Genomic DNA, 18,180 nt, shown 5'->3' with positions numbered 1-18,180 from the left:
GGGAGGTGGGGGGAGTGTAGGAGGGGAGGCAATGTAGGAGGGGGCGCAGGGAGGGAATGTGGAGGGAGTGTAGGAGGGGAGGCAATGTAGGAGGGGGTGCAGGGAGGGAATGTGGAGGGAGATGCGCGAGGGCGCAGGGAGGGGATCTGCGTGGAGATGGGTTGGGGAGAGCCTGGAGTGAAATGTGGTGGGCAGGGAGGGTAGTTGGAGAATGACTCCTTCCCCACCCCCCCCTTCCAGATTCAATCGGCGCGAGGGCGCAGGGAGGGGATCTGCGTGGAGATGGGTTGGGGAGAGCCTGGAGTGAAATGTGGTGGGCAGGGAGGGTAGTTGGAGAATGACTCCTTCCCCACCCCCCCTTCCAGATTCAATCTGGAGAGAGTGGGTGTGTCAGCTGAAGTGCGGTTTAAGGTGCAGAGTGGGAGGGAATGATTGATCAGATGGAGGGAATCAGAGGCAGACTGATTTAAATGTGTGTAAGGGAGAAAGTGCATCATGAGGGGAGTGAAGGATCAAGAGGGAGTTACCAATGCCGACTGGTGCCACCCATCTGAGGTTGGAGTTCCTGAAATAAAATCTGCTTCACTTGTAACACTAAGACCCTTGATAAGCTGCCCATTAGATTTAGCCATTACTTGAACGCAGGAATTTTTAGCAGGCAGTTGATGTACTGATTACTGAATGATTTCTTCTGGCAAACCATGTTCTCAGCTTTGACCTTGCCTGCCCTTTCTGTCATCTTCTAAGAGTTAATGAACTGTGCAGTGATGCATGTCTTTAACTCACTCGCTGCTTTCTTCGTTACCCAGCAGACTCTTTTATCATTCCTCAGGCAGCTGCTGCTCAGCACTTCCATTGTTAGTCACTTTGTCCTGTAGCTTAGCATGCACTTCAATTGCTTCGAAATGATTCTCTCGATAAATCCACGATAATTTTAAGGTTGTGGCACCTGCCCAAATTTAAAATCTGTTCACGTCTGGCATGTTTTTATTGTGTACAGTTATTTTTGATCTGTATACAGATCGATTATCTGAAGGACATGGTTCTTCATTCGGTTAATCGAATGCCGGAACACAGTTTAGCCGAGCATTGGAAACCTTGTGATCTTGCTGGATAATCCATATTTGGATGATCGATTGCTGGATAATTGAGGTTCCTCTGTCTTCAGACATATAATTGCCAGGGCAGATGGGACTTGAGCCCAGAGTTAGGGATGCTGCCATTGTACTACCGTACCCTCTTTTGACATGCATGTATATTGGTTTCTGGTACCTAATTGCAGTTTCCTCTTGTTTGGCTTGTATGTTAATGCAGCATACTTTTTAATAACTGGCACCTATGGGACCAGGATATTGAATATTCTGGTTGGTCAAGAGGTCCACGTCATCAACGTAAAAACACACACTAAGTGAGAGAAACAAATTTTAGGAGGTATATGCATCACTGTTATACTTTATTTACAATATAACTTTGTTAAATAATAATGTAGCTTTGCCTTAAATAAGACACTAGCAGGGAGCATTCTCATTCGCATCCTCAACTGACTGCTTGGCGATCACAATAATGAATTGTGGTCTGAGGTGCAACATGAATTGGTTACATGATTGCCTCAGTCAGAAGATCTTGGCTTCCTCATCCTGAAACTTTCAGATAGGATGGCATTTCAGTGCAGTACTGAGCATTGTTGTTGCTATATTTTGTTATTCCTTAGTCACAGGCAGTTCAGCTCTCGGATGAATGTAAAAGACCCCATTACACTTTTCAAATCCAGGGGAGCTCTGGCCAACACTTAACTCCCAATCAACATTCCAGTCACCAGTCTGATTGCTATTTGTTGCGTCTTGCTGTGTTCAGCTTGTCTATTGTACTGTACAGTGACTGACACATAGTGGGGATTAGAAATTTCTAATGTTTCAAGTACTGTATATGATTCCACCTTCAAAATAATTTTCTGACTTTCATCTTGCTGCACTTTTGATTTTCAACTTGCATGTTTTTAGCTGATCTCTGGTTCAAACTGTCCAAAGCACTATGTCTGAACTGCAAAGTATCACAGTTCATGCCAAATCACTCCAGGGAAAACAGCCCCAGCCTGTTCAGCCTCTCCCTATAGCTCAAATCCTCCAACCCTGGCTACATCCTTGTAAATCTTTTCTGAACCCTTTCAAATTTTGCAACATCTTTCTGATAGGAAGGAGACCAGAATTGCACGCAATATTCCGACAATGGCTGAACCCATGTCCTGTACAGGGGACGAGATTGGGTTGGGATATCTGGTTCGCATGGAATGGTTGGACCGAAGGGTCTGTTTCCATGCTGTACATCTCTATGACTCTATAAATGTCAATTGCTACTACTCAATCGTCTACTTGCTTGGATCTAAAACCTTGACAGGAGGTCCATACTCTGCTTTTGGCTATTTATTGGAGCTTCAGGTTATATGAAAGCGACCAAAGAAGGCAAAGTCTGACATTTCTTGAAATAAACAATCATGTAATTATAGCACTTTTATGACCTGTGGTAAGTCACAGATGATTCTAAACCACTTCAAAAGGGTGGAATTATGAGATTTCAAGTGTACAAACATTATCTTTCTGTTGTTTGCCTCTTTATACAGCAAAGTCTGGACTGATGCGTCCACATGAAACCACCAGAGTGAGCTCAGGTTTTAATATAGTTAGTGCATGTAATATAAGATTATGTCAATACTGACAAGAATAATGTGACCTTTGCTGGGTTGTGTTCATGTGAAAGGAAGCAAAGAACACTTGCTCACTATGCAGTTTCTCCTTGCGACCATAATTTCTAACTTATTGACTGAAGTGCTTTTAAATGCTGACAGATAATGAAAGGTAAATGGTAATTTTTGTTCTTATCTTTCAGTGTCATGCTAAAAGTAGCTGTCAGAGCAAAAGACCACAACTGAAAATCAATGTTATAAAAAAAATTCTCATTATTTCCTCAGACCCAATATCCCACACACTCTCAATCCCTAAAAGGCTAAATTAATGATGGTTACTGAGCTGTTCAGATGACTGCCCTATACTAAGGGTTAGAAGTTGGGTTATGACAGTTGTTTTGGCACTTTTACACTCCCAAGAAATGGAATGGTTGGCTTGGATAGAATCATTGGTACTTTTTAAATAATACCATGTCTGGCTTCTGGAACTTTTTAGATTTTAATTTTACTCTAGGTGGTTACAGTTACATTGCAGCTTTGATTTCATATGGTCAGGAATCAATTGTTATATAAAATGATGTAAGATTGCTCCATACATTTACAGTACATATGGCTTGATATAAATTGAGGTTTAGCGTCACAATAGTCAGGTGCAATCTGTTGGAATTCTATTAACTTTAAAAATTGAACAATATCTATGCTGTTATTTGATGTTTTGTCGACCATTTAAGGCATAAATCACATTATATACAATTCAGCTGATCTTAATAGGAAAAAAAAGAAACTAATTGGACAATCATTTTATATTTGAGAATGGAGTAGGGTTTTGAGGATGAATGGACTTTTGAGAAGACACATCATTCATTGTCAAATTAGTGTTTTAAAAGGTAGTTAAATAACTGAATAGAATATGAAAAGGGAATTTTCGTCAGTGGTAATCTTTCCAGATCTAGGATTTGAAGTGTACAGCAGCAAATTAGTGGATTTTATTGATGTTTGAACATATATCCTTTGCAGTAAAAAGTCTCAAAAATGGGATGAAATGAACATTCTTGCCACTTATCATCCAGAAGGGAAGGACTATGGATTAATGAAAATCGATGAACCTAGTACGCCATACAACAGGTAAATACATTATTTAAGTTGCAAGCATCTCCAAACTCAACAAAGTGACTCTTAAGTTCAGAAAAATTTTAAAAAAGCACAATTTAAATTGCACTCCTGTAGTATGAAGTGTTTGAATACTGAATGTTACAAATCATTACAATTTATGTTTATGCTTATAGCTTTAACAATAAGACAAAGGACAAAATCCTGAAGGTCTGATAGAGCAGATAGGTTCTTTTATTCAAAGTTTGTGAGAAGATTTGTAGGCTCGGGTGCTCGTTGTTGTGGTTCTGTTCGTCGAGTTGGGAATTTGTGTTGCAGACGTTACATCTCTTGTCTAGGTGACATCCTCAGTGCTTGGGAGCCTCCTGTGAAGCGCTTCTGTGATGTTTCCTCTGGCATTTATAGTGGTTTGATTTAATCTGTGGATGAGTGCCATGCTTCTAGGAATTCCCTGGCTGTCCTCTGTTTGTCTTGTCCTATGATAATAGTGTTGTCCCAGTCAAACTCATGTTGCTTGTCATCTGCATGTGTGGCTACTAAAGATAGCTGGTCGTGGCGTTTCGAGGCTAGTTGGTGTTCATGGATGCGGATCGTTAGCTGTCTTCCTGTTTGTCCTATGTAGTGTTTTGTGCAGTCTTTGCATGGGAGTTTGTACTGTAGTGTACAATCAATCAATTCAATCAATAAGCACATCGACCTGGACCCAATATACCGACCACTGCAACGGACAGCTGGAACTGACAACCGGAAGCGGCAGAGACAAACCACTACAAATGCCAGAGGAAACATCACAGAAGCGCTTCACAGGAGGCTCCCAAGCACTGAGGATGTCACCTAGACGGGACGAAACGTCTGCAACACAAATTCCCAGCTCGGCGAACAGCACCACAACAATATTCTTTTATATTTCTAAGTATAACAGTGAATTTAACCTGGAACCATTGTGTTATGCAGATTTTACTTTCGGGATTAAATACCTTTACAAATAATTGATTCAAGTTTAACTTGCAACTTCTAGATTTCTGTAGTTGTGAAAAGTAACTTAATTGGAGAGAATGGCAGTTTTTAATAGACACTCCGTCCAATGTGATCCTTCCTCACTTGACACTTCCACACTGGTTCACTGGTTGGTACCGTTTACTTTTTATCTCTAGCTGGTAACGTTAGGTTCTTTTCCCAAGGTTTCACACACGAGATGCAATTCGCGCACACCAGCTTCTGCAAACAGTTAAAGTTTATTAAAGCTGTACAAGCTAGGTGACCCCTCTGATACTCTTCGCAAGCGTGCAAAGTCGAGTTAGAAAAAGGATTCTGAATAAAGAAAATGCATCCCCTTTTTACAGATCAGTTGGCAATGCTTACAGATGCTCTGGCCAATTCTCCCCCTCAAAGAAACGCCACACGTTACCCCAGATGCAATGATAGGATGAGATCATTCTCTAGGATAATGCAAATGCTAATGCTCTAGTCCTGGGGAATCGTTATGCAGACAATCTCCTGACTCTGACTCCCCAAGAAAATGTAGGTGAGATGTGTCCTAGCTTCGGGGTGGCCCTGCAAGTAAGTTCTGGCTCTGTGTCTTCCTCTGCTAATGTAGGTTTGATGGGTCTCGGCATCGGGGATGATCATGCAAGCGAACCTGATTGGCTGGGGATGGCTATGAAAGTATGGAAGAGATTAAAATGATAGTTTAACTTATAATAGTTGGGGTAATAGTAATAAATGACTGTCTAATTGGAGTGGGAGCCATTCGCATTCCTGCCTGTTGTCCCCCACCCACTTCCAGAATGTTCAGTCAGTGCAGTTTAACATTACTTTAATGTCCAGAGAGAAATTTCCATTTAATCTTTTAACATTATACCAAGCTGGTTGGACTTCTATGTGCACTAGACAATTGAGCACAAGTCAATGTGATTTGTTTTTTCATCTAACGAACTCTGAGCTGATAGTGGGATTCTTTTCAATTGGAAAAACAAGTACTGATTTAAACTTTATTACATTCTTTTATTTTGAATATTTAAAGTTTTGTCAAACACACTTTGTTACATTGCTAAGTATTACGGTTTTCAAAACAAACATAAAAAGCAACTATTTTCAAAAAGAGTTTTTCACAATGGTAATTTTATTGAATCATGGAAAGAACTGATTGCTCTTTATCTCATAGTACTTTCACATTTGGACCAAGAAAAAAATAAAGAAATTTATACTGTAAAGGATAATATTTTGATTGGCTGGTTTATGTTACAAAAAACATCAAATGAAAGATAATTTCCCCTTCAGTATGTTTATGATGAGAATAATTCTGAATAAGTGAATGTGAGTATTTTTTCCATAGCTTCCGTGGGTGAATAAAACATTTAACCAATAAACGGGTATTATCATGGCCTCTAGCCGCAATTGCATACAATAGTTTAAGTGGAAGCGGTACAATTTAATATTTGCTGCTTTTTCATTTCTGTATCGCACAGTTCTCTTGCATGGCTTCCAAGTAAACCTGAATAGCCTCTTAAACATATGTTAGATTACTTACAGTGTGGAAACCGGCCGTTTGGCCCAACAAGTCCACACCGCCCCGCCGAGGCGCAACCCACCCATACCCCTACATTTACCCCTGACCTAACACTTCGGGCAATTTAGCATGGCCTTCACCTGGCCCTGCACATCTTTGGACTGTGGGAGGAAACCGGAGCACCCGGAGGAAACCCACGCAGACACCGGGAGAACGTGCAAACTCCACACAGTCAGTCGCCTGAGGCGGGAATTGAACCCGGGTCTCTGGCGCTGTGAGGGCACCAGTGCTAACCACTGTGCCACCATGCCGTCCATATATATGTTCAAAGTCTGTTAGTATGCATGTATAGCTGAATAGTAGTGCACACTTTGGGTAAAATACTTATAAAATATTGTATAAGAATTAAAGAACTACACCAGCATACACTCCATTAGCAAATATATTACATTTTAATTTGAGCAAACAGCGATCAGAATTTAGAAGAATTCTGTAAACCTAAAAATTGTTTTTCTCCAGTATTAAGTAGTACTTGAGTTTTCTTTTAATTATCCCATTAGAAGCCTTTCCATTTGAATCTCTTTGAAACTCTGATTTTTATGTATTAAGCATTATGATTCAACCCACATTTGAAAGTAACTATTCATATTATATTGATGAAAAATCAAATAGATCTATTGGGAGTTTCAGGACTTAGTGGTATGCATCTCCAAGATATGCATATACCTTGATTTCATAAAATCTTTGATTTTGCTGGCATGATTCTGAATGCTTTTTCTTCTCGCGGGAACATAAGACTTCTTTCTATAGCATGCAAGAACTCATGTCCAAATGATACATCCAGATATACACTAAGTAATCAGAAAACCCAGAAATTCACGAATAATATTTTTTTACCACTAAATCATTCTGCTTTTAGGTTTGTTAAACTGAATTTTTATAATTCATTCATTAAAAAGTACAAGTGTACTGTGTAATATGCAATACTTCAATATGCAAGGTTGAACAATGCAGGGATTGAAGGTCACAGTAGAACCAATGTTTTGAATAGGTTTAAAGATGTATACTAACAGAATGAAATGTTATTATAAGAATTTTGAAGTCTTAACTTTTCAAATTGTTAATGATGTTGTATTGTCATTGGGAACAATTTTTTTTTGTGTCTTCTTTGCACAGGATGATAGTAGGTGATGATGATGAATCTGCAATGAGTGACTCTGAATCAAATGTAAATATTACCGCAGAAATTCTAGCAAAAAAGTGAGTATGTAATCTGTTCAAGGTCTGAATCTCCTTGGTGTGAGTTACATTCCTTTGATATTAAAAAAATTCTGTTTGGTTTCAGTGAAGTTGCCCTCCTGTAATTTATTTTATTTCAGATTTGAGATGTGAAATAGTATTGAAAAATATATATACTTGGATGCTTTGAGGTTAGTGTTCAGTGAAAGATGTTGCAAAAGAATTTCTCTCTTTTGCAGTTTTGTATTATGTTGACTAAAAACATTAGGCTGGAAATAAAGTAAACTCAATTAACATGTTTCATATTTCCTTGCTGCACGTTTTGTATTGTACAGAACTAGATCAGTTGGAAATGACTGTGTGCTTGTTTTGGTGTTCTTAGATTTACAGCGTTTATATTCCATAACACTGAAGGGAACACAACTGCAACTGTTTAAAAGATGTGATGGAAACTTTTAATATTTAGGTTTTGGCTTTCGCAAGTTTGGTAAATTTGAAAATAGAACGAATCTACGGTGGCAGAATTGAAAGTCTTTATATAGTTAAGGAATATTTAATCTAAAAATTATAATGAAACCAAAAGTCTTGACAAAAATATTAATATTGTAGTGTTTGTGCCTGTAGTGAGATCTTTTTAAGGTGCCAGTATCCCTGCTGATTTCTTTGTTCCTTCATCTTTAGTTTAGGATTGCCTAAGATGGGTAGATAGGACCCATCGGAATATGGGTGTGTGCTGAAAGGCACTGTTGCAAATCCAGATGTTGGATTAACACAATTTAAGTTTAAACCCTGTATCCAAGACGACATTAGTTTCTTTTGAAAGGTTTGGTTGTGGAAAGGTATTATTTAGTTTGCAAATACTAGTGCTAATGGGCACCGTATTGGTTTCCAGTAAGCTTATTTACTAATCAGGCATCTTTTCTATACAGTAGAATCTGGTTCTCTCTGCCGTTGTATACAGTTAATTCTCAAGTATATAAAATCTCTGGCTAAAACCCAGTTCTACTTTTCCATAACAAAAACAGAAGTTCGTGGAAAAGCTCAGCAGGTCTCGAAGCATTTGTGAACAGAAATCAAAGTTAACGTTGAGTGCGGTGATCCTTCCTCAGAATTTACTTTTCAGTATATGCTATTCCGATCCTGTTGCATCAGATTTGTGAGAATATCTTCTCATCTGTAGATTTATGAAAGTGAACTGGAAACTAAGTCCAGAGAAATTACTTTTTGTTCTAAATGATAATTAATTGAGGATTGGGAGGTTTATAGAATGCAACAAAGGAAGACTAAGAAACTGATAATGAAAGGGAGAATAAAATGTGAATACAATCTAGCAGAAAAACTAATAAAGGCCTGCATAGGTATAGGTATGTAAAAAGGAAATGTTTGGGTAAAATAAATATCAGTCCATTAAAACACAGTCAAGAAAATGCATTATGAGGAATAGAGAAATGGCCCAGAAGCTAAATGATAACTTTGTCTGTTTTCACTGAGGAAGATAGGAGAAATTTCCCAGAATGAGAGGTCCCCATGGCTAGGGGAATGAGGGGTTAAAGGAAATTAATGTCAGTAAAAACTTTTTATACTGGTAAATGCCCAGGGTGTTGAAGGAGGTAGGTAGAGAAATATTTGATGCAGTAGTGATTGTCTTCCAAAATTCTGTAGATTCTGAAACTATTCCTCCGGATTGGGAGGTAGCAAATGTTTACCCAGTGTTTAAGAAAGGAGTGACAGAGAAAACTTGGAATTGCAGACCTGTTACTCTTGCATCAGTAATAGGGAAAATGTTACAATCTATTATCGAGGACAAGATACATAGTTGGCTGATAATGAACTGATTGGCAAGCTGCCAATTGAGTGGGAAATTTTGTTGGGTGAACTTGATGGAGGTTTTTGAAGATGTTACTGACAAAATTGGTAAAGGAGGTCGATGGTGTATTGTCTTTAGGTTTTCACAAGGCTTTTGATGAAGTCCCCCAGAAGACCTGGCTATAAAAGTTAAAGCACATTGGAAATGAGTCAGTGTACTGGTGTGGATGAATAATTGGCTAACAGACCGAAAACTAAGTATAGAATTAAATCGGTCATTCTTGTTTTAGCGGACTATGATTAGATGGGAACCATAAGGATCGGCATTTGGCCCTAGGTGTTCACAATGTATGTCAACAATTTAGAGTTGGGACCAAATTTAATATTTACAAGTTTGTGGAACATACAAAGCTAAGTGGAAATTCAGATTATCAGGAAGCTGTAAAATAGCATTCGGAGGATTTGGGAGAAGCTTCATGAATGGTTTAGATCATGGCATATACAATATAATGTGGAAAAATCCACATTGGTTGGAGAAGTAGATGTGCCGATATTTCTTAAATGGTAAAAAAAATTGAAAAATGTCGATGTACAAAGGAAGCTAGGGAATGTTATAGATAAATCATTCAAGACTAGCAAGCTAGCGAGTTATGGGAAGACCTGTAGCTCAGGTTGAGGTTCTGGATGTAAGTTTGCTCGCTGAGCTGAAAGGTTCATTTTCAGATAGGCTTCACCAGAGGCTCACTGATGTTCCCTAGCATGGTGATGAAACGTCTGAAAATGAACCTTCCAGCTCAGTGAGCAAACTTACACCAGGATAGCAAGCTTTTGGGAAGGCTAATGAAACATTTAGTCTTTATTGCAAGAGGATTTGAGTACAGCAATAGTAAAGTGTTATTTCAGTTGCATGTGAACTTGGGTAGTACACACCTAGAAGTTTGATGTGCTTATCTCAAGAAAGATTATTGCCATAGAGAGAGTGCAACAAAAGTTCAGACTTCTTCCGGGAAAGGTAGGAGGAGAGATTGGGCCAGTATTCTCACTAATCTCAAAGAATGAGAAATTATCTTGTTAAAACTTACAAATACTTGAAGGCTTCTTGCAAATAAGATCTCCTCCCCCCCCCCCGAGTGGGAGTCTAGAACCAGGAGACAGCATTTTAAAATAAGGGGATGCCACATAATCTGAGCTGAGGCAAATATATTTTTAGTTAGAGGGTTGAGAATCTTTGGAATTTGCTACCATCGAGAGTGATAGAAGCTCAGACTTTGTGTACGTTTAAGGTATAGGTTACCAGTGGTATACAGGGCAAAGGTGTTGGGTGGGTGGGTAAAGGACATTGAAGTATTTGATCAGCCATGATCAAATCGAATGGTAGGACAAGCTCAACCGGCTGAATGGTCTACACCCGTTCGCGTTTTCTGAAATAACTTGGTAACATTCATGTTTGTTTCTTTTGAATCTTTTCCAACATATGATTTAAGTTTTTTTGCTGTGGAAGAAAGTGTGCTGTCTGATGATTTTGATTACCCTTCTTGAAGTTGTTGAGTTCTAGGTATTGGCCTAGGATCAATTTTACTGATATAGCACCAATTTTGTTTTGTCTGTATGTATGTAAGGGATTTAGGGCTAAAAGAGGTTTAGAGTTTTAACTAATATGTATGTTGACAGTTCATAGTTGTTTATCGTGGTTAGAATCTGCTTATTTCTAATAAATAATAGTTCTCGGTCAAGTACCAAAGCGTGGTCCGTAGTTTTATTTTGCGAGAAAAACATTTTTTGACTTTACAAAAATATAAAGTTATTGAAAATGTAACAAATACTAGTATAATAAAAATGCAAATTACAATGCAACTACTATCTACTAACTACTAACCTATCGTATAATACAAAACAAAACCTAACATTGTGTAAAACAGCATCAATAAATGTGATGAATAAAACAAAAAAAACCAAAAGAACACACAAAAACACAACAGCAATGCTCAGCGCAAAGCTCCCAAACAAAAGAATGGGAGCGTTGTATATATACCAGTATTAACTGAGGAGTTCCCCTTCCAAGGTCCAGGGCTCAGGAAACCTAACCATCCTGGTTAAACAAATGCCAAAGTTAAGATAGTAGACAAATCTGTATCCAAATAACTCAAAGGGCTTCGGTGCCTTATAAAAAAAGGTCTGTTGTGTGGTGCATCACGTTTGTAAAACAAAATCAGTGGGAATATGCTCCATAATTTCCGCCATCCCAGCAAGCCTGGTGGGTTCTCACACACCCAATTCATCAGAATATTCTTCAGTGCACAGTAAGTAAGAGTATTATGTAGTTTCTTCCCATGCCCATTTAAAGACGATAAACACAGTAGACCTAGGAGGGGAGATATCGGGTCTATTTTAACTTCGGTCCTCAATACCCTCCCTATCTCTCCCGCCACAGTGCTCCAATAAACAGTCTTTGATATGTCTGGAAACAATGGGTAAGAGCATCTTCACTTATTTTACATTTGGAGCACATTGCTTTTTTTTAAACTTTGCCAGATGGTGCACAACTTTTAACTGCATAGCGCATGTCCTACTAAAGATTGAGATCTTTCGCATGTTCTCCCATATGTCCTCCCATGTCTCAGAAGAGATCTCCACTCCTAGCTCTTGCTCCCAGACCCCTCATAACCGGTTAATATCCTGCCAGGCCCTGCCACCCAGCAGGCGATAGAGGGCACTAACCGAGAGAATGCTTATGGAATGTAGCAACAACCTCTCTGTATCAGGCTTATAGGGCTTAGTGAGAAGTGAAGTCGTCTTCTGGATGAAATCCCTAACCTGAATAAAACCGGTAAAGGTCTCTGCTGGGTAACCCGTATTTGCAGCTCAATTGCTCGAAAGACATCAGAACCTCCCCCCTCTAATAATTCTCCCAAACTGGAAACTCCTCTCACTGCCCATAGTTTGAACCCTGAGTCCATCATCCCTGGTCGGTACCCCGACATACCAACTATGGGGGTGAGTGGTGAAGTCTTGGAGAAGCAACCCTCACTCTGACACGTCGCCATCCATGCCTTGACTGTACTAATAACACTGGGTTCGGCAGTGGTCCATAACTGTCCTCATCTTATCCATGAACAACAGGTTAATGAGAGGGCACTTTGCTGGAGGCCTCTTTATCCAGCCTGGATTGTTACCTGCCCAGTCGCACACAAAAGATAGCAGGGAACTCAATTGATACCTGATGTCTGGGAAATCAATTCCTCCCCATCTTTGAGGCAACTGCAATTTAGTAAGTTTGAGGGGCCGCTTATGATGCCAGACAAAGGAATTAACCCACCCCATACGTTTCCGCAGCGTTGACCTGGGAAACATTATAGGGTGCATACGCATGGGATAAAGCAAACGCGGAAGCATATTCATCTTAATGAGGATTATTCGGCCCAACCATGAAATTGGAAGAGCCTCCCATCTCTGGAGATCCCGACTAATATTGTCAAGCAAGTGAGCAAAGTTAGTCGGAAATTACTGATCAACCATGGGGGTGATAGTAAAATTGCCTAGATATCTGAACCTTGCCTGTGACCACTTACAAGGTAAGCTAGGGCCACCTTCAATCTCTGGTACTTCCTTGAGGTTCCCCAAAGACATAGCCTCCGATTTTGCAAAGTTGATCCTATATCCTGAAGTAGCCCTAAATGAATTGATGCATTGTATCAAATTGGGTACAGGGGTCATCGGGTCCGATTAAAAACAGAAGGACATCATCTGCATACAGTGTAATCTTGTATACCCTCAATCTCACTTCTGGAGCAGTTACGTGGACAGTCTGTCGCATGACCTCTGCTAGCAGCTCTGAAATCAACGTAAACAACAATGGTGAAAGGGGGCAACCTTAATGACTACCCTTATCAATCCTAAAGTTCCCAGACTTCACCCTGCTAGTGATGACTGTGGCTAGAGTGTGGCAATATAAAACCTCCACCCACCTAGCAAAGGCCCTACCCAACCCAAACAACTCTAAAGCATAAGAGATATGGCCATTCCACCCGGTCAAATGCTTTCTCTGCATCTAAGGAAATCTCCAACCCCTGAATCAACCATTGCTGACATAACTTGGAGTATATTCAGCAACCGTATATTCAGCAATTATTAGAAGACCTACGGCATCTTATGAAACCTGTCTGGTTCTCTTTGGAAAAAATGGGCCAACACCTCCTTCAATCTCAGCGCCAAGATCTTAGACAGAATCTTGAAATCTGATTTTAATAGAGAGATGGATCTGTATGAGATGCGATCCTCAGGAACCTCCTCCTCCTTAAGAATGAGGGAAATATTAGCTTCTCTCAAAGGTGTTGGTAAGCATTCGTGTATATAGGAGTGATTGTACATCTCCAGCATCGGCCCTGACAGAATCCCTATAAACTCACCCGGGAGACCATCTGGGCCAGGATTTCCCACTCTGCAGTTGCCTCACTACCTCCTGTATTTCCTGAACTGTCATGGGGGCATTAAGAAGCCTGTTCCAAGGTTACCTCTGGGAGGTCCAGTCTCTTTAAAAAAGGCTCTATTTTGGTCCACCTGTCCTCACAACCTTCAGACCGATGCAATTCAGAGTAAAAACTAAAAAATGCCTCATTAATCCTTTTTAGAATTGTATGTAAGGACCCTGGGTTCCATGTAACAGAGCGATATCAACCATTTTGCTCTTAAAGCTAGAAAGCACTTTTTTCCTTTTAACAGGCAAATTACTTCCCTTGATGTACCAGCTGCACCATTTAACAAGACACTTAGCCGCATCCTTTTAAGACACCCTTGCGCCCCCAGGAGGGAGAGCCTTACAAGGTGCCGGGTGCAAGTAAATAAAGACAGAGTCGCAGAATTGTGTATACAAAAACTACTCTATCATAACTGCAAACAACTATTGCTACCAAATAACTACAAAGAAAACCAATTATAAAACCTTGAAAGGGAGACTGTCTATTTTAAAGTATCTACAAAGTTCTTAGCTTTATCGGCTGAGTCAAATGTATAAACTGAGTCCTCGTGGCTGAAATGGAGCACTGCGGGGTACCTCATGGAGTACTGGATGCCTAGGTTCCTCAGCCTCTTTTTAACTTCATCAAAGGGCTTCCTCTTTTGAATTACAGCTGCTGAGAAATACTGAAAAAACATGATTTTTGACCCCTTGTGCAGCAGTGCCTGTGGGTCTTTTCCCAGTGATGAGGATTCTATCACTTTCTGCTTGTCCTTGTATGAGTGGAAGTGCACTAGGAGTGGGCAGGCCCACCAGACCTGTGCACTGCGATCCGTAGGCAACTTTCGATCTTCAGCTGGCTGGACCCGATTTGAAGGCCTAGGATCTAGGGCAGCCAGTTTTCAAAGAAGCTGACTGGCTACCCACCTTCACTCTCCGGGAGTCTAACAATCTGAAGATTTGTCCTCCGACCTGGTCTCCTCGTAAGGCCCGCACCTCCCGCTCCAGTACCTGGATCTGACTGGCTGTGGAATCGATCGCCGCTTTTGAGGCTGTGGTTCGACCCTCCATCTGCTCCCTGAGGCCCTGGAGCTCACGTTCATGCTTCTGCAGCATGGATGTGATGGCTTGGACTTGGGCACAGATCTCCTCACTGATCTCCCCAATCGTAGTTCCAACCTTCGAGGCAAGTCTTGCCATCGCCGCTGCCAATTCCTGTGAGTCTGTCAGGTCCGCTGGGGGTTTGGGAAAGGCTGCTGCTGCGGCCTCTGGTGTACCCGGTGCTCCAAGGAAGTGTCCTCCCTGCTGCAGTTTGCTTGCTGCTTTTCCTTTTGGCATCCTTCCCACTCCCAAATATTAATGAATGTGTTCTGTAAGGTTTTAAACTAATAATTCCACCATCTTGTCGAGTCCCCGATCCGTATGTTATATTAACCTAGGTCTATTTGATTGGTAATTTCAGGTCTTTACATGCTTGGATAAATTTTCTTATGGCTCCTGGAATAACTAGGCTTGATTTCCAGTATGCTCCCCCAGAGAGACATGAAACCCTTTCCTTTTGCACTGCCGTTGAATGTTCAGTGCAAAAGGCACTACAATTCAATGGTAAGACCATAAGAAATAGGAACAGAATTAGGCCGTTTCGCCCCTGGAGCCTGCTGCTCATCCAGTAGGATCATGGCTGACCTGACATTCCTCATGACAACTTTCCTGCACTTTTCCCATAACTGTGGGCGGCACGGTGGCACAGTGGTTAGCACTGTTGCCTCACAGCGCCAGAGACCCGGGTTCAATTCCCGCCTCAGGCGACTGACTGTGTGGAGTTTGCACGTTCTCCCCGTGTCTGCGTGGGTTTCCTCCGGGTGCTCCAGTTTCCTCCCACAGTCCAAAGATGTGCAGGTTAGGTGAATTGGCCGTGCTAAATTGCCCGTAGTGTTAGGTAAGGGGTAAATGTAGGGGTCTGGGTGGGTTGCGCTTCGGCGGGTCGGTGTGGACTTGTTGGGCCGAAGGGCCTGTTTCCACATTGTAATGTAATCCTAAAAAAAACTCTTGATGCCCTTACTGATTAAGAATCTAACAATTTCAACCTTAAACGTACACCAGGACTCTTAGGCCACAGCTCTCTGTTGCCAAGAATTCCATAGACATTCCTTTGAGAAAATAAATTTGTCCTGACCTCGGTATTAAATTGGCGGCCCTTTATTCTGAAAGTATACCCTCCAGTCCTAAACTTCCCATGAGGGGAAGCACCCTCTTAGCATTTACCCTCTCAATCCCTGTAAGAATGTTACGTTCTAATGCGATCACCTCTCATTCTTCTAAGTGTCAATGAGTAGAATCCCAATCTGTTTAGCCGTTGCCATTTAGACAATCCCTGCATCCACAGGATCATCCTAGTGAACTGCTTCTAATGAAGTGATGTATTTACTGAAATAAAGGGACCAAAACTGCTCACAGTACTCTGGACAACCACCTGATGAAGAAGCAGCACTTTGAAAGCTAGTGCTTCCAAACAAACATGTTGGACTCTCACCTGGTGTTGTGTAACCTTTGACAGAACACTGGATGTAGTCTCACTTGCACCTCGTGCAGTTGCAGTAAGACCTCCCTACTCTTATACTCCAACCCTTTTGAATTAAGGGTCAACGTTTCATTAATCTTAGTGTTTACCAACAGTACATTTGTGCTAGCTTTTTGTTTTTCATTGATAAGACCCTTTGTGTTGCAATTTTTCTCCATTTAAACAATATTCTGCTCTCCCTTACAAAATGAGCAATTTCACATTTTGCCATGTTCTATTTGTCATCGTTTGCCTACTTATTTAACCTATCGATGTCTCTCTCAACTGTTGGTATCCTTCTTGCAACCTGCCTTTCCATGTATTTTTGTCATCTGCACATTTGACTACAGTATATTCACTTTCTTCAAGTCACTAACATATATTGTAAACAGCTGCGGTCTGAGTATTGATCCCTGTGCAATCCCACTGGTTATGGGTTGCCAACCTGAAAAAGAACCCCTTATCCCCACTTGCTGTTTCTGGCCAATTAGCCAATTCTCTATCTATATTACCTCTAATACCAGAGGCTCTTTACTAATGACTTGAGCTTTAGTGATGTACCTTGTTGAAGGTCTTCTTTAAGTCCAAATACAACACGTTTACTGGTTTCCCTTCTGTCCACTCTGGTTGAGACTTCCTCAATAAACTAAAGACAGTCTGACACTATTTCTCTTTCATGAAGCTGTGTTGACTTTGCTTGATTAGTCTGATCTTCCAAATGTTCTGCTATTGCTTCCTTAATGCCTGAGTCCACTACTCTTTCAACAATTGATGCGAGACTAATTGGCCTATAGTTACTGACTTTTTACCTCGTTTTTTGAAAACGGGTATTGCATTGGCAGTTTTCCAATCCCTTGGTACTTCTTCAGAATTCAAGAATTTTTAGGAAAATTACAACCCAATGTGCACACACTCTTTAAGTATCCTAGGATGCAAATCAGGGTACTTGTCTGCCTTTAGCCCCATTTATTTGTCTTCTGCTACTTGTCTAGTGATGGTGACATTCATGTCCAACCTGTAAGAAAGCGATTCTCCAAAGGTGGAGTTCCATCCTGTTTGACACTGGAATCAATTTGGATCTTGGCAGAAAGTTTACAGTGCAAGTTTAACATTGCTTTGAACGTACAGTTTCAGAATGACACTGAATTTCTGCTGTGAGTAAACAAAATAGAATTAGAGTAAACTAGTAAGAAACAAAAATGGTGAGTAAAAGCCTTCATAAGTCTGAAAGGAAAAGATTAGCAAAAGCAAATATGGACTCTTTATAAGCCAAGTCAGGAGAGAGAAAGGAAAAGGCAGAGAAGAGGAAATTACTAAAAAAAAACTCCCAAAATAATAAGGCTTCTAGTATAAACCAGGAGCTGTGAAATACTCATTTTTGTTTTTAAAAGAATGTACTACTAAAATAATAGGTTTTAAGTAGACAAATTATTTGAATTTGATCATCTATATCCTCACTGTTGAAAGAAGTGAATGTGGAGATAGTCAATGCATTAATAGTTTTGTTTCAAAATTCTAATGACTTTGGAGCGATTCTTGCATATTGGAGGGTGACTAGTATAACCCCACTATTTAAGGAGGGAGGGAGAAAACAGAAGATTTCCACATCTTTTAGCCAATATCAATCATAAAGAAAATGTGAAAATCTTGAGTAAAGCACATGATAACAATATACTTAAAATATAATGATAGAATTGGGCAGAGTCAACATCCATTAATGAAAAAATTAAAGTTTAACAAATCTGGTGGTGTTTTTGAGAATGTGACTAGCAGAAGAGATAAGAGATGACCAGTGAATGTGGTATGTTTAGATTTTCAGCAAG

General features: G+C 40.3%; 1 protein-coding gene across 2 annotated transcripts in view; it reads left to right on the top strand.

The window, feature by feature from the left end:
* ppp1r2 (protein phosphatase 1, regulatory (inhibitor) subunit 2) overlaps positions 1 to 18,180 on the top strand; it is a 44,533-nt gene that overhangs the window by 11,001 nt on the left and 15,352 nt on the right. For both annotated transcript variants that reach the window (XM_043702286.1, XM_043702285.1), the window contains exons 2-3: positions 3,698 to 3,805; positions 7,476 to 7,559. In XM_043702286.1, coding sequence (XP_043558221.1) covers positions 3,723 to 3,805; positions 7,476 to 7,559 — 167 coding nt within the window. In that variant the 5' untranslated portion in view covers positions 3,698 to 3,722. The remainder of the gene's footprint in view (positions 1 to 3,697; positions 3,806 to 7,475; positions 7,560 to 18,180) is intronic.

The sequence above is a fragment of the Chiloscyllium plagiosum genome, chromosome 13 (assembly GCF_004010195.1).
Source record: "Chiloscyllium plagiosum isolate BGI_BamShark_2017 chromosome 13, ASM401019v2, whole genome shotgun sequence".
Lineage (NCBI taxonomy): Eukaryota > Metazoa > Chordata > Chondrichthyes > Orectolobiformes > Hemiscylliidae > Chiloscyllium > Chiloscyllium plagiosum.
The sequence above is the reverse complement of the archived record's forward strand: the minus strand, read 5'-3'. Positions and strand labels throughout refer to the sequence as shown.